We start from the raw sequence: 15,727 nt of genomic DNA, 5'->3' as shown, positions 1-15,727 counted from the left end.
ATTGATGGAGACGGTTGAGTCGAATCCATCTGGTCTATTAGTTCAGCCATGCGAGAGTATGGTTATTCGATAAGAGGCTCCTAACGAGCGTTTGCCCGTTCGGAGGACGCTAGTTTTCGTCTAGCCTGCCTGACATGACAAGCATGAGTCTCCGGGAGGGAAGGCTGTTAGAGTCGCAGCCAGCCGTTCCAGAGATGCAGAGGCGAGTTGGAATAAGGAAGAACACCTATGCCGGGACCCTAGGGACTGGAAACAAAGTTGTGTAGGTACGATAAAGAAAAAAAGGGAACAAAGTGTCAGCGTTTTTGTTACAACACCGAGTGATGGAGGGCATAATTACGGCATCAGATGGGCGGAAGCGGATTCCGAAACAGTTTACTGTGTCAAGCGCCAAGGCCACGAAAGAACATGCGGGAGGTGCATGGTTGTGATTCGACGTTTGGGCCTCTTTTGAATGCAGAAGGCGGGTTCTCCTCGGTCTCTGACCCGTGTCCTTATTATTATTGCTACTATTGTTTGAAATACATTGTCTCTAAGAGGAGACGAGACTGTTCGGTACTTGATGTGTGAGGTTTGTTTATATGGCAAAGCAGCAGAGACGAGGTGCTGCTGCCCTCTGCTACTTTACCTAGGTAGTTAGGTATGGATTTGTGGAAAGAAGACTGTCACTTTCCATGGGGACGTTTGTCATTGCATGTGGAAAGTAAGGTGGGACACGCATGCGTGTACGTATTCCAATGGTTCTCTCAGATCCTTCAATGAGGCGCAAAATCATCGACGCCGCTTGGGACGGAGGCGATAAAAGGCATGTATGTAAATGTATCGTATCTGGTTTGAGTGGTGGGCTTGCCACCCGTCGTCGGTCATACGGAAGGGGGGGAAAAGGCACTCTTCTCCGTCCCGTGGCGCAACGGCTCAGGTGGGGGCGATTCGGTCCCTGTACAGAAGGGGAAGGCGACGATTCAGGTGCAGGAGCGCTGAGGAACCAGCACCGTGCCATCGCCGCCCACACTGCCGTTTCAACACTGGAGCGGCCCCATTGGCCCCGTTGATGCGACGCGTATTCGTCGAGCAGCAGAACCCCTACTAGTTAGGTACCTACTCTAGAGGCCAGTATTCATTACACGCCTACCTACGTAGGCATGCCGAGAGGGATTCTTGCATGTCTGACAGGCTGTAGGAGGCTAAAAGCTGGGTAATCATCAATTAGCAGCAGCGTGGGATGCCTACCTGGATGCATGTTATGTCTCTACCGTTCTCGAGAAGGCCACGAAACATCATCTGGCCAGAGCCCTCAGTCCTGTCACGACTCGACGACGACTCACTTGTGCTGTTGCAGAGCCCACATTCCTCCTATCAGCATCAAAAGCATCCATTTCCCTCTCTTCTCTGGGTTTCGTTGATTTCTTCACGCTCTGCTCCCGGATTTACCCGTCGTGTTCTCCCACTTGCTCGGCTTGTCATCGCATTTGCGAAGCCTAGTCCTTCGTGGTCCCGACGTCCCATCCATATTCCACCCAGTCAGTCAATACCTGTGGGCGATGAAACGACCCTTCCCCGCTGTTTCTACTGCGTGAACTCTGGTCTTTTAAGTAATGACTGACCAACGACAACCGAATTCAGCATCGCCAAGAAAGACAGCCTGGGTTTGTTAGGTGATCTTTCGCAGACCTCGTGCCCAGGAAGCACGTACGGATATCATTCGTAAGGCAGCCCCAGAGGTTGATAGACACTAGTCGCGCGGGAGCCACAAAGCTTTGGCCATCTCCAGGGCGGCCCCTTGCCACTTGCGACTCGACCACGTCTCGTCTTCGTCCTCCCCCAAGCCTAGACGGGTCCAGTCCTGATCCCTTTGTTCCCCTGAGACCAGACAGACATACACACACACACACACACAGAGAGAGAGAGAGAGAGAGAGCGAGAGGTACGTGTCGTGTTATTTCGCCTTTTCAACATTTTTCTTCCTTCCCTTCTACGTTGCTTCGATCTCCAACACGGGCGCTGGAGCTAACCTTCCTACTCCGTCCTCCGCAGACCCTCCTTTTTTGCGAACTCTCCTTCCGGTCCCTTCGAGGGGTCTACGGTAGCCCGTCATGAAGCCTTCCGCCATTCTTCTTGGCCTTGTCGCCGCCGCCAGTGGCTCGTCCTTTCACCGAAACTACGAAAGAAACGACTACTATGTTCTCGAACTGGATTCGCGTTCATCCCCCGATCAGGTCGCCAACCGCTTGGGCCTGAGGTACGAGGGTACACTCGGCAGTCTGGATGGGCACCACCTCTTCTCCGCCAGGAAGGTTGCGCACGACATCGTCAAGCCTGCCCTGCAGGAGCGCAAGTTGAGGAAACGCTCCATGGGTGGATTCGACGTCCTCGACGGCGTGGGTCTGGCGCAGAAGCAGTACCTTCGACGGCCCATGGAGAAGAGGGTTCCTCCGCGCACACATGGGCCCTCCAACTATGTACGCCAGGAGCAGCCGGATCCCAAGATGGTCGCCCAGATGAACGACTTAATGCAGACGCTCGGAATCGCCGATCCCATCTTCAACGAGCAGTGGCACCTGCTCAACACCATTCAGCCGGGCCACGACATCAACGTCGCCGGTGTTTGGAAGCAGGGTATCACTGGCAAGAACGCAACCGTTGCTATTGTCGACGACGGGCTCGATATGTACAGCGACGACTTGAAGCCCAACTACTACGCCGCCGGCTCCTACGACTTTAACGACCATCGGGAAGAGCCCAAACCCACTTTGAGCGACGACAAGCACGGCACCCGTTGCGCTGGTGAAGTATCCGCGGCGAGGAACAACATCTGCGGTGTTGGTGTGGCTTACGAATCCAAGATCGCCGGCATTCGTATCCTCAGCAAGCTCATCTCCGATGCCGATGAGGCTGTTGCCATGACCTACGACTACCAGCACAATGATATCTACTCTTGCTCTTGGGGCCCCCCCGATGACGGACGATCAATGGACGCTCCCGGTATCCTGATCAAGCGCGCCATGCTCAAGGGTATCCAGCAGGGCCGTGGTGGCAAGGGATCCATCTACGTTTTCGCTAGCGGTAACGGCGCCGCCAACGACGACAATTGCAACTTTGACGGCTACACCAACTCCATCTACAGTATCACCGTCGGTGCCATCGACAGGAAGGGCCAGCACCCGTACTACTCGGAGAAGTGCTCTGCCCAGCTGGTCGTCACTTACAGCAGCGGCAGCGGAGACGCCATCGTATGAAACCTGCCTCGTGAAATGAGATGAGATGAAGCTAACATGTTTGCAGCACACTACTGACGTTGGCCAAAACGCCTGCTACAACGGCCACGGAGGCACTTCTGCTGCCGCCCCCTTGGGCGCTGGTGTGTACGCTTTGGTCCTCGACACGCGCCCCGACTTGACCTGGAGAGATATGCAATGGCTCGCCATGGACACTGCCGTGCCCATCGACGAGGCCAATGGCGAATGGATGCCGACCAAGATTGGAAAGAAGTTTAGCCACACGTATGGCTACGGCAAGATCGATGCGCTCAAGATGGTCGAGGCAGCCAAGAAGTGGAAGAATGTGAAGCCGCAGGCGTGGTACTACTCGCCCTGGATCCACGTTAACAAGGACATCCCGCAGGGCAAGGACGGTATCGCGGTCAGCGTCGACGTGACTGCCGATGCGCTGAAGCAGGCCAATCTCGAGAGGGTTGAGCATGTGACAGTCACCATGAACGTGAACCACACACGCAGAGGTGATTTGAGTGTTGACTTGGTCAGTCCCGACGGTGTTACCAGCCATCTGTCTGTCACCCGCAAGATGGACTCGGCCAACGCTGGTTACGTTGACTGGACCTTTATGAGCGTTGCCCATTGGTGAGTGGTTTAATCTGTTATATAACCAACGCATCGTTGCTGATATTAAGTCAAGGGGCGAGTCTGGTATCGGCAAGTGGACAGTCATTGTCAAGGACTCGAAGGAAAACGAGCACAAGGGCACGTTCGTCGACTGGCACCTGAAGCTCTGGGGCGAGTCCCTGGACGCGAGCAAGGCAACGCTTCTTCCCATGCCGACGGAAGGGGACGACAATGACCACGCTCTTGTTGCAACGACGACACTGCCGGCTGCCGTCACGACGATGACGCATCCTCCCGAGAACACAGCGCCGGCTTCTAACCCCACGGACCACCCTGAGCGTCCCACCAAGGTCAAGCCCAGTGGAGGCGAGGGGGCAACGGCCACGGAGACGGGCAAGCCGACAGACACTCAAGAGACGCAGCCTGCGGCCACGACGAGCAGCGCGTCCAACTGGGTGTCCTGGCTGCCATCTTTTGGCAAGGCTGGAGTGTGGGTCTACGGGGCCATTGGCCTCATTGCCGTGTTCTGCTCTGCTCTTGGGATCTGGTTCTTCATTCGGAAGCGTCGCAACAGCAAGCCCCGGGACAACTACGAATTTGAGCTGCTCAACGAGGACGAAGCCGAGGGTCTAAACGGCGAGAAGCGTACGCGGGGCCGTGAGCTCTACGACGCGTTTGCCGGTGACGACGAGGACGACGAGGACGAGACGGGCGCATACCATGACAGCCGGGAGCGCTCAAGAGAGGGGAGCGGCGACCGAGAGACGGACAGGTTAACCGAAAAATAAAGGCGTACAACAGGCAAGCGGGCATGGGCGTGTGTATTTTGCATAAATACCTTGGTTTTCTTCGTGTACTCGGGGGCATTTGGGCATTGCGCGGTTAGTTTATCCATACCTGTTGAAAGTAGACGTCGGTCGGGTTGGTGCTTTTTATCTTTTTCTTTTTCTTACCGGGCCCGAATAATTGACCATTTGCAAACACTCGACAGCATCTATCCGCAGCGTGCTTCTGCTGTTCTGTTCTAATGTACTTTGGGGAAGCCGACTACGTGTGAAGGTGGTAGAGGTAGTCGACCAATGCTAACCAAAGCGGCAGCTCAGCGTCGTTTGAAGGGAGTCTTATTCTCGGCTCTGGGCTCTGGGATAGAAGGCGGGCGCTCCCGCGGTGGCTACTGCACGGCTCTTGGACGGTGGGAAATCTAAGTTTTTGGGGGGGGCCTTGGGTTGCCGGGTCTGTCTGCTTTCTCTCGGTTAGATCGACTCGCTTCAAGGCAATGGTCTAATTCTACTTGATCCCCCCGGTTTCCCCGTGCAATTGGTCTCAGAACAATGATGTATCGAACGGCAATAACAATAGTGCCGAGTCATCGGCGAATGTGTATTTCTTTTCTTTTCCTCGACCTAAGTCGGCCGAGGCCACACAAACAAGAGCTCTGGCTCGGTTCCCCGTTCGTTTGCAGCACCAGCCACCGCAATATTCGGACGGGACGGTCTGATTTTCGAATTGACTTTTACCGAGGGGTTTTTTATTATTTTTTATGATGCAGACCAGGATCCAATCCGTTTGTACAGACACATACCTTGCTTATCTTGCCCTCGAGCCGAGAGCTCACCGTCGTTATATCGAGCAGCAGGTATTATGTTGTTGAGGTGGGAAGCTCAGCCACCTTCTTTCCCCCCTACACTTCCCCGATGTTGTCCGCAAAATACCTTGCAGTTGTTGTATCTGCCTACATACTTCCCTACCCACTTAGTCGCGGAAGATGATCGCACGGTGAGGGGCGGTGCAAATAAGCTGCAGCATTTCCGAGTCGTGGCCCGTTCTGTGGGATCCATCCATCATGCCGACCGCCTCTTTTATTTTTATTTTTATCCTGTTTCCCACTCACGACCGGCTCGTCATGGTCCATGGACCTCACCAGCCAGCATACGCGGGACTGTACTCTGTACAACACACACCGCATCCCCTCCCCTCCTGCCCTTCTCCATCGCGGCCGTTAGTACCCGGCCTGCAAGTCAGGCACAGTAGGCAGGTACTGTAGTCTGTAGGTACCTTAATAGGTACCTACCCAAGTAGGTAGGTAGGTGGTAGCCAACCGGCACCCCTTCACTCGAGGTGTCTTGCCTTTTGCCATGCGGTGTGCTAGCCTAATCGATGATCCGCCTGGTCTAGCTGCGGAAGGAAGCAACGAGAATAGAGCCCACAGCGGGAATACCAAGATACCTAAGGATACTTCTACGAACGCAGAACAGATTCACTCATGATCCCAGTAAGCCTTGCTTTCTCTCTCCCCTTCGCTCTCTCTCCGCCCAAGCCGCCCCCAATCCTGGTCCAACGCCCATGGTGCTAAGCCCAACTGGGCGAGCGAATGACGCCGTAACACAACCCGTCAACCTCGCCATTTTTCCCAACTCGAAGCTTCCGGATGGAGCCCATTCTCGTTCTGCCTCTCTCACTCTAGCTTTCCTTCTCCATGGTGCCTGAGTCACAAGAAAACTCGAGATCTTTTTCTCGTCTCCCCATTCTCGCGCCTCATCTCTTGTCTGCATCTCTTCGCTGCATCGGTCCCAGCCAACCCCCCTCCCTCTTTTTCCTGGGCCCTTCATCCTATACTACTATCAGCAACCTCACCTCGGTGACTGACTTACTGCTTGCTTCCGTGCTCTTGCTTGCATACGGCCGGCTTCTCTTGCGCGCGCGCGTGTCTGCATTGCATTGGCTGCTATGGCATGCTGCATGTCTCTAACGCCCGGCCATTATTACTCTACCGCACCGCTACTTGCATCCTGCTCTAGTCTATCAAAGTAGCTTGTATTAGGTATTCTTTCGCGCCAGCTTTGCTCTCCCCGCAGCCGGCCGGCGGTACCACGACTCACCGGTCTTTGCGCTCCAAGGCTGTTCCCAACTGCAGCTCCCACTTGGTAGTACCGAGTTCAAAATCCCAGCAACGAACGACAGGCGGAGAGTAGCCTTGTCGCTATGCCTACTGCACCATATTGGGGCGATCTGTCAGGCCCCAAGGCGGCCAGACGCCAGCGTCGCCAGTCGGAAGACTTTAGTCTCCCGGATCGCATGTCACCAGATCTGGGGGGGCCCTCAACCGCCACGTCTGCGACAGACAAACCTCTTCCTCCTCATCCCACAAAGTCAAACCGCACCTCAATGCAGACCACCAACACCGAGGCTGTCACCGAGTCGACACTCAGTCCATACGCCTCGCCCACTGCCTCCAACTTCGCCGATCAAGGCCTGGCCCCGCGCCCACCGACCTTCCCATACGGCGAGTCCCAATACCCAGACAACCAGGCTGAGAGGCGCCAGCGAAGACGCAGAGAGCGCAACAGCGAGACCGAAGGCGAGGGCGAGGGCGAGACAGATCGCGAGTACCTCTCCGGCCCGACGCCTCCCTCCGCCCCTGACGTGCCCAAGGCCCCGCCAGTGAGCTTCAGACATCCCTACGGCAATGCTGGCCTGCCATACGTACATACATCCCCAGGACCAACTCGCCTTCCGCGACAGCCCAGTCCGCTGGTGAACCCGGACGACGAGATGAACCCTGAAGAGTACTATAAGAACCCTGCGCCTGAAGAAAGCCAGCAGCAGCAGGACTACCCGCCTCTCGACCGCTCGCAGCGCACGCTCGAAACTGCCGCCGACACGCGGCCGCCTCGAGACCCTCGCGACCCTCAGAGTTCCTCGAGGAGGAGATCCACGGGCGGACCTGGCAGAGATGCGCAAGGGCGAAAGGCGTCAGTGGGGGGAGGACCTAGCAGAAAGTTCGCCAACGACCGCTCTCCACTCCAGAGGCTTGAGCTGACGCTCGATAGCATCACCAAAGAGGAGAAGCGAGCTCGTGTCGAGGCCGCTGAGCGTCGCGCCAGAGAGAAGGCTGCAGCGAAAGCTGCTCGGAACCCAGATCTCTTGCAACCTCCCGAAGTCACACAGCGGGCGCCGCCGCAGCACCGGCAGGAATCTCTGCCCAAGCAAGAGCCTCAACGACCCCTTCCAGAGCCGCCTCGACAAAACCAACAGCCCCTACCCGAAGTGCAACAGGTCCAGCATGTAGCGGTCCAGCAAGTGCAGGTGCACCAGGCCCCGGCCCAGCAGGTGCGGTTCCGAGACGACGGGGTCGAAGATGACCGTAGAGGACAACAGGCCAATGTTGCCGCTCCACGCGGAGCCCCGGTGCAATACTACCACGAAGATGACAGAAGATATGCGCCACGCCAGTCGCTCGATGACAGGCGACAACAACCACAGTATGCGCCTGAAAGCCACAGGCGCCATGCGTCTGGGCCATACCCGCCAAGAGGACATTCTATGGCTACCGTCGAGCCAAAGCACCCTCCCGATTCATCCGGCGTTCCGCAGAGAAGCGTTAGCCTTCGCGAAGCGTCTCGCGAGCCGCCTGCGTCAAGTGCGGGAATTCCTAAGCGCAACCTGAGCTTCCGCGAGCGCGCCGCAAAGAATGATATGAAGCTGCCGCAAGCTGCGGAGGAACCTCGGGACGCAGAGGCAAGTCCACAGCCCACGCCACCCGTCTCCGGCTCTCGGCGGCCTAGTTTCTCTCTCACCAGAAGCGGGAGCAACAAGCTGAAGAAGCAGCCGAAGGGCGATCCGTGGTTCAACGTCCGGAAGGAAGCGGAGAAGAAGTACGAAAACATTGAGTTCCGGAACGCCGCTTTGGATCAGTCTGCGGCAGAAAAGGGCGGCCCTCCCGTGCAAAGGTCCATGTCACATGCTGGGCGCGAACAGGCATTACCCTCGGATGCACCTTCGCAGGAGGTCAGACGAGCCGGGATGCCCAGTAAGGCTGCGCGGTTAATTGGTATTGACTTCGGCGGAGTTCAACGTCGGTCTACCGCCCCAGCGGCTCAGCAACATGACTACGACGAGTCCGATGACGATGACCCTCGATTCAACAATCCTCGCGGTGCGCCTGTAGCCCCGCACGGGCACAGTGACAACGATCACCGGGCAATCCAAGCGCAAGCCGGGGCGCGCGGAAGACCCAGTGACAGGGAGTACTACTCAGAGGATGATGGGTTCAGCGACGACTCCCGGGATCTGTATCCTGCAAAGAAGACATTCCGCCCGGGCGAAGGCATTTACAAGCCGCCTGTGTATCTTGAAGAGTGGAAGAAGGCAACAGTCGGCAGCCTGTCTGGTGCCATGCTGGACCTCAGTGACGAACGGCTCGCTTCGTTGGATCAGGACACTCCCTGGTGGGAGGGCGGCAAGCGCAGAGGCAGCACCTCAAGGCCACGCAAGGCAGAAGCCTTTGATGGCGAGTACGATGACACACACGGTAAGTCCTGATCTGCAACAAGCTTGTATGCTACGAGACTAAAAGAAATCCTAGCCCCTACACGGTTTAAGCCGCCGTTGTTTCTAAAGTGCGGTCCGCTTTTGAGATATTGCGGACTGAAGCATGAAAAGGTTCCCGCTCGCAACAGGAACACTGCCGTTAACGAGAGAACGATCTGGCGTGGTTCGGTGATGATTGTTACGCTGGACAGCGACTCTTCGTACGAGATTGCGCCGACCCTGAGACTTTTCGTGCAGCCCATTGAGCTGCTTCCCCCTCCGCCCCAGGAGATCTCAGGTGAGCAGGGGCTGCCGCCGGAATACGTGGATCCGATCGCTGGAATCCCGAAGCTGGGCAGACGAGGAGAGACCCTTTACGTCCGTCCAGTCGAGCATCTCGAGGAGGCCAAGGACCTGTCCAGAGATGAGACAGACAATGGCCTTTTCGAGAAGACCAGAAGTCCATCTGACTACACCCCAGTAGACGGCTCGCCCGATTTGCCTGGGTCCTTTGCCAGCCGTCGAAAGCGCGTAGAAATCGATGGGGAGAAGGTTTCCAAGTACAAGGACGTGCGCGGTTTCCGGCTGCACGCGGAGCGAGGATGCACATTCTGGCGCTTCAACATCGAGATTGAGCTCCGTGAGAACCAGCAGCGGATCGCATACCGGATCAACAGAGGTCCCGCGATGGGCTTTTGGGTCCCTGCCCTCGGGGATTCCATGAACATCATGTTCCACAGCTGCAACGGGTTCAGTGCTAGCGTCAACCCTGACGACTTCAGCGGCCCCGACCCCATGTGGCGCGACGTCCTCAACACCCACCAGTCACAGCCTTTCCACGTCATGATTGGCGGAGGTGACCAGATCTACAACGACTGCTTGATGGATCAGAGCAAGCAGTTCCGCGAGTGGCTGATGATCAAGAACCCTCTGCATAAGCACAACTCACCTTTTACGCCAACAATGCAAGACGAACTGGAGCGGGCCTACCTCGAGCGGTACTGCATGTGGTTCTCTCAGGGTCTCTTCGGCCTGGCCAATTCCCAGATACCCATGGTCAACATGTGGGATGATCACGACATCTCGGACGGCTTCGGCTCGTATGCTCACCACGATATGAACTCGCCAGTTTTCTCTGGTCTCGGCAACGTTGCTTACAAGTACTACATGTTGTTCCAGCAGCAGAGCATCCCCACGGAGACGGAGGCTTCTGAGCCCAGTTGGGTCCTCGGCAGCACACCTGGGCCTTACATCAACGAGCTGAGCCGCAGTCTGTTTGTGGAGTTGGGCTCCAAGATTTCTCTGCTGGCTGTTGATGGCAGAACAGAGCGGACAGAACTCGACGTGGTCAGCGAGCCTTCATGGCAGAGAATCATGGACCGTTGCTACGACGAGCTGAGGAATGGGCGGACCGAACACCTACTGGTGCTTCTCGGTGTCCCGATAGCCTACCCCAGGTTGGTGTGGTTGGAGAATATGTAAGTTTCATCCCTGCGCGCGTGATAAAGGGAGCGCATGTTGACGACGACAGTCTTACATCGAGAGTGATGGATCCCGTCAAGGCTCTGGGCAAGCTCGGTATGCTCGGCAATACTCTGAACCATATTGACGGCGGCGTCGAAGTGCTCGACGACCTGAACGACCACTGGACTGCCAAGAACCACAAGAAGGAGCGGACCGTCGTCCTACAGGACATGCAGGACCTGGCGGCAGACAAGTCCGTGAGAGTCACATTCCTCAGCGGCGATGTCCACCTCGCTGCCGTCGGCCAGTTCTACGCCAATCCCAAGCTTGGATTGCCCAAGCACAAGGACTTCAGATACATGCCCAACATCATCTCTTCGGCCATCGTCAACACTCCGCCTCCTGATCTCATGGCGGATATTTTGAACAAGCGTAACAAGATACACCACTTTGACGAGTCAACCGAGGAAGACATGATCCCTCTGTTCCAGCACGGTATCGATGGCAAGGCGAGAAACAACAAGCACCTGTTGCCTCATCGCAACTGGTGCTCCATCCGGGCGTGGACTCCTGGCACTACGCCGCCGCCCACCCCGCCGCTGTCGGCTTATGATAGAAGCCCGAGCCCACCGGCGAGCCGTGGTCTTCTGAGACGGTTTTCGTCGAACCGCGGCCCTGCATATCGCCCGGATATCCAGCGGGATACCCGCGACGAGTCACGGTCACGGCCCCCGATATCCAACAAGGGCAAGACTGGCGGTCTGTTCCGCAGTCTTTCTCGCAGCAACTCGACCGACGGAGGTCGACCTACTGAGCCCTCCAAGCCAAAGCGCTCAATGTCGTTGACTCGCAACTTCTTCAGTCGCCGGGGCAGCAAGAAGTCGAAACCCGACGACGGTGGTATAAACGGTCAGTGGGGAGACGAAGACAGGGACGACGAGAGTGTGGACGACGGGTTCTACGGGTACGAAGACGAATACGACCGCGGGCCGGCGCCTAGGTCCAGGGGCATGGGTCTTCGGGGCGGCGGTGACGATGAGTACCAGACTGGCGATGACTCTTACTTCACAGCTCGTCCGGCAGCGCGGATGAGTGGGGTCCCTAACAAGGCAGTCCCCCGGGCCCATGCCGAGTTCCAGCCCGGCGACGAACCCCACTTTTCTGCCCGCGCGCCGGCTCGTTCTTACACTATGGGCGATGAACGCCAGGTTCCCAGGTCGCAAGACTCGCTGGCGCGCCCGAAACCATTCCACCGTACTCCGACGGGGTTGTCGGCCAAGCAGAAGAAGATGGATGGCTTAGAAGTGGATCTCGAGGGTGGTTTGGACATTTGCCTGAACGTTGAGGTCAACCAGAAGGATCCTGCCGGCATCACAGTGCCATACCGGCTCCTCGTGCCCCGTCTCGTTTGGGACGACGCCCGAGAGGCCGCCAATCTGCAACCGCCTGCTCCGGCAGGATTCAAGCGGCTGTTCAGTTTGAAGAAGAAGGAGGCCGGCGTCGTGCCACCTCAGGGTCTGGCGTCCGACGCCCAGTTTGAGGATCCTGTCAAAGAGCAGCCAGCGGCACCTCCCGCCGGACGGGAGCCTGTCTATGATGCGCCCCCCAGAAATGCGAGGTATGAATCGCCTGGGGGGTATGATTCAGCTCGTACGCACGACTCGTCTGGGCGATACAATTCGCCCGCGAGGTACGAGGCGCAAAGTGCCAGACACGGGAGATGAGAGGGCTACGCATGATGACGGCATGAGGTTTTAATGAGGACCGTTTTCCTTTCTTTTCTTTTTTTCCTTTTTCTCCATACGACGATAGGTATCGGAGTTGGCATTCTACACATAGTTTCTGATTCGAAGCATGACACATTGGCATCGCGAAGGAGTAGGGCTGCAAACAGGGACACAAAAGCTTTGGATTGCCGAACTCCAGTTTGGGAGGGGTTTCAGCATTTTTCTTCGACGCCTCTAGGTTGAATGACCCTTACGTTAGTAATGACGATCATGACTTGAACCTTCTGAGATGTGGTGTTCTGACGCAGCATGGATGGTGAAAGACATATGAAGACAGTGGCCACAGGGTGTGATGGCCGCATTGGCAAAATGTCAAGTCAGAGAAGAATTCGTCACCACTGATCAGGGTTCTCACAAACCGTTACAGTCAACAGGAAGAAGAAAAAAAACAGAAAAAAACCCCCAGTCAAGAGGGCAGTGAAGGGATAAGGGAAGAGAAAAGATTGCGCTGCTGGAATATCGTAGTATTTGGTATGAAGGACAATTTCCGTTTTCTTGTTATCTAGCCTTGTGGTTCAAGTTAGCTTTCGTGGTTGAACGATGATGGGGGCTGAGGGTGATCGAACCTTTTCGGGCCAAATCACACATGCCGACGTGCTTTCTCGCGATCGAGCCTTGGCGTTCTCTGCCTCTCTTCCGGCTGCGCTTGATCGCGGAACACATCGGCGAAAGGCCAGCCGTGCTCGTGTTGGCCTTTTTCCCCTTCACATTGTCTTCTCCTTGTCTCTTTCCCAAACCATCAATTGGCCTTCGTTTCACCGCTGACTGCTGTCACAAGGCTTCCCTTTATCATTCAATGTCGCCGCTGTCCTTAGCGGCGGCGGCCGCCGCCGCCGCCTCCCTGTCGACGCTGCGGCTGCGGCTGCGGCTGCGACTCCGGCCGCGGCCGCGGTTCTGGGGTCTCGCACCGGCTCCACCGCGGTTGCCGCCGCCGCTGCCGCCCTTGCTGCCGGGCGGGGGGCGGACGAAGGCGAAGTCGACGTAAACGGTCTGGTCGAGAAGCTTGGTCTCATGGGCCGAGTCGATGGCGGCGCGGGCCTCGGCAAGGGTGGCGTACTCGATAAGTGCGTAGCCCTGGAAAGGGAGGAAGTTCTCGTCAGCGGTGCGTCTTATTCCCGGTACGAGGAGGAAGGAGAAGGGGAGGAATGCATGGCCGTGTGCGTGTATACCTTTACGTAACCACTCCTCCGGTCGAGGTTGAGGTGCAAGTTCTTGATCTCACCGAACTCGCCAAACATGTCATGGATGGCTTCCTCGTCGGCCTCCTCGTGGACGTTGGTGACCATGATAATCCAGCCCTCAATGGAGCGGACGGCAGTGGCGCGGCCGTGTGTCTGCATCTCAGACTCGTTACGGGCGGGGGCGGCCTCGCCTCCAACGGCGGCGGCGGCGGCAGAGGGGGAGGGGGGGTTGTCAATTTCCATTTCCACGTCGGCCATCGTTGCGGTATGCGAATGTGCGTATATGAGTGTATATGTGTGTGCGTGTATGCGTTCCTGGGAGATTGGCTGGGGCTACGGGCGGTGGGAGAGGAACGTCGAAGCGGGTAGATGGTTTGGGGTGACGGAGTCGCGCGGGTCGAGGATCTGTCGAGAATGACGATGATCGCGAAGTTGGTTGATTGGCCGGGGAAGAGCGTTCCACGAGGCTGGATCGTCGGAATAACACACTGGGAGAGCAAGAGAGACAGGGCGAAATTAAGTGGAGGGGCATCGTTGGGCTGGCGATTTTTGAGTGGAGCTCAGAAGCTCGCGCACGGACTTCTTGCTACCTGTCGATGGTTGACAGACTATGCGTGTCACCAGCAAGGAACAAAGATCCTATCCAAAGAACCGCCGCGCAAAAGGCATTTTTGATTGGAAAAAATATAGACTCGGAAACAAGAGTGAAAAGGGATATCGGAAAGTAAAAACCCCCAGGTATAATCGACACCATGACCCCACCGTAGACCGAAACTCCAGCAACTCCCGTTCCTCTCCTCGTTATGGGTGGGAGAGTGAGTGTCCGACTGTTGCCCATCGCTCACGACCGTAACCATCATATAATTGCCCAACCAAGTCGACGACCGGACCCATTGCATACACATGTCGAGCCAACTCCGACGTCCTGTTTTTTCTTGGATACCGGAAACCGTCATCGTATTTGTAGCTCTCGCTCAGAGAGGTCGATCGTGCTTAAAAGCGGAAGCACATCATCATGCAGTCCATGCAGCTCGAGCAGCACTGAGCCTGTATCCAGAGAAGCCGCTTGTCAACAAGTGCACTTCCAGAGTCTCGTCGCGGCGTCATTGGGGGGGGGGGGGGGGTTTGGCTTACACATGACCAACTCTCCTTCTCTATTTTCTCGTCTTTGGGCGGCTCCATGTTGGGTTCCATAAATTGCCTCTGTGGTTGTTCCGTCGTCATGTTGACTGACTGATTCAGTGAGATGGCGGACGAGCGAGATCTGCGGATGGCTCGACTCGAAGTTCGCAATGCTTTTCCGCCTGGGATTGAAGGGAGTGACTAGGAGGAAAGAGAAAACACAAAGGAACGGATGCAGTAAACCGCACGAAGATTGCTGTGAAAGAAATTGTGGTCTTCTTGGATGCGAAACGCAGATGGGGGATGGCATCTCCTCAATTATATCTCAAACAACCTCGATCTCACATCCTCATCTCTCTGCGCCCAGAACGATAGAGGGGGCTGTGCAGCCATCCATTTCCCCCGCCAAGGATCTTCACACCCCATCCATCCATACAATTTTAACCCCGTCGGGACCCTGGGATACGCGGACAAAATACGCCGCAGGACAACTGCGCATTTGCTCCAAATGAAAGACTCTCGGTCGGGACGGCAGGCGAGAAGGAATGGGAGAGACAGACAGAGAGAGAGGGAGAGAGAGAGAAAAGGGGGGTCCTGAGTTTCGTCTTGGCTTGGAGGGTAGGTTTGCCAAGGATAGCATGTAAAAACGGGTTGCATGAGACTTGCCGAACAGCAAACCAGAACGTCAAGTTGGTCAAATAAACTGGGTTCCGGCTGCATGCTGATCGACCATGATTTGCCCTTCTGCCCGCTTCCGTTATTAATTGACGCTCCCGAGGCATTCTCCCGACTCCCCCGGGGACGACAAGAGAGAATGGAAGGAAAAAATAATCGGGCGCTGCGGCCTGTGAAACGAGACGACTTGAAACAACAGTCATCATCATCCCGGCTTCTTCTTATATATTTTTGTGTTATTTTCTTTCTTCTGTTTAAAGATTCGAAGTTGATGTGGTTGGTCACATCGTGATGTGGTTTCTGTGTCCAGGTTTGTCAACAGGTCGCTTGCTCCTCTACTTGCGCACTT

General features: G+C 56.3%; 3 protein-coding genes across 3 annotated transcripts; 2 read left to right on the top strand and 1 right to left on the bottom strand.

Annotated features, from left to right (window-relative positions):
• The first annotated feature begins 1,115 nt into the window (after positions 1–1,115).
• On the top strand, positions 1,116–4,899 carry CDEST_12423 (Putative peptidase S8/S53 domain, Galactose-binding-like domain superfamily). The gene is made up of 5 exons (XM_062928579.1): positions 1,116–1,520; positions 1,624–1,924; positions 2,035–3,230; positions 3,283–3,857; positions 3,913–4,899. Exons 3-5 carry the CDS (start codon positions 2,094–2,096, stop codon positions 4,625–4,627), a joined length of 2,427 nt encoding a protein of 808 aa, XP_062784630.1. The 5' UTR covers positions 1,116–1,520; positions 1,624–1,924; positions 2,035–2,093; the 3' UTR covers positions 4,628–4,899.
• Positions 4,900–5,238: 339 nt separating this feature from the next.
• Positions 5,239–12,655, top strand: CDEST_12422 (Putative phoD-like phosphatase, metallophosphatase domain, PhoD-like superfamily). Its single transcript, XM_062928578.1, has 3 exons — positions 5,239–9,150; positions 9,205–10,627; positions 10,681–12,655. The coding sequence occupies exons 1-3, from the start codon at positions 6,822–6,824 to the stop codon at positions 12,335–12,337; spliced, it is 5,409 nt and encodes a 1,802-aa protein (XP_062784629.1). The 5' UTR covers positions 5,239–6,821; the 3' UTR covers positions 12,338–12,655.
• Positions 12,656–12,706: 51 nt separating this feature from the next.
• On the bottom strand, positions 12,707–15,606 carry CDEST_12421 (Putative RNA-binding motif protein). Its single transcript, XM_062928577.1, has 4 exons — positions 14,716–15,606; positions 13,570–14,628; positions 12,967–13,474; positions 12,707–12,907 (listed from the first exon to the last, which is right to left on the bottom strand). The coding sequence occupies exons 2-3, from the start codon at positions 13,837–13,839 to the stop codon at positions 13,190–13,192; spliced, it is 555 nt and encodes a 184-aa protein (XP_062784628.1). The 5' UTR covers positions 13,840–14,628; positions 14,716–15,606; the 3' UTR covers positions 12,707–12,907; positions 12,967–13,189.
• Positions 15,607–15,727: the final 121 nt, after the last annotated feature.

This window comes from Colletotrichum destructivum, chromosome 8 (assembly GCF_034447905.1).
Source record: "Colletotrichum destructivum chromosome 8, complete sequence".
NCBI classification, from domain to species: Eukaryota; Fungi; Ascomycota; class Sordariomycetes; order Glomerellales; family Glomerellaceae; genus Colletotrichum; species Colletotrichum destructivum.
This window is presented reverse-complemented; position numbering and strand designations above follow the sequence as displayed.

What these genes read in the sequence shown, in the direction of transcription:
- CDEST_12423 (XM_062928579.1), top strand. Translation starts at nt 2,094, where the DNA reads ATGAAGCCTTCCGCCATTCTTCTTGGCCTTGTCGCCGCCGCCAGTGGC. An exon ending in GCGGCAGCGGAGACGCCATC is followed by an intron (nt 3,231 to 3,282) that starts GTATGAAACCTG and finishes ACATGTTTGCAG; the next exon opens with CACACTACTGACGTTGGCCA. An exon ending in TTTATGAGCGTTGCCCATTG is followed by an intron (nt 3,858 to 3,912) that starts GTGAGTGGTTTA and finishes TATTAAGTCAAG; the next exon opens with GGGCGAGTCTGGTATCGGCA.
- CDEST_12422 (XM_062928578.1), top strand. Translation starts at nt 6,822, where the DNA reads ATGCCTACTGCACCATATTGGGGCGATCTGTCAGGCCCCAAGGCGGCC. An exon ending in CGAGTACGATGACACACACG is followed by an intron (nt 9,151 to 9,204) that starts GTAAGTCCTGAT and finishes AAGAAATCCTAG; the next exon opens with CCCCTACACGGTTTAAGCCG. An exon ending in TTGGTGTGGTTGGAGAATAT is followed by an intron (nt 10,628 to 10,680) that starts GTAAGTTTCATC and finishes TGACGACGACAG; the next exon opens with TCTTACATCGAGAGTGATGG.
- CDEST_12421 (XM_062928577.1), bottom strand. Translation starts at nt 13,839, where the DNA reads ATGGCCGACGTGGAAATGGAAATTGACAACCCCCCCTCCCCCTCTGCC. An exon ending in GGAGGAGTGGTTACGTAAAG is followed by an intron (nt 13,475 to 13,569) that starts GTATACACGCAC and finishes CTCCCTTTCCAG; the next exon opens with GGCTACGCACTTATCGAGTA.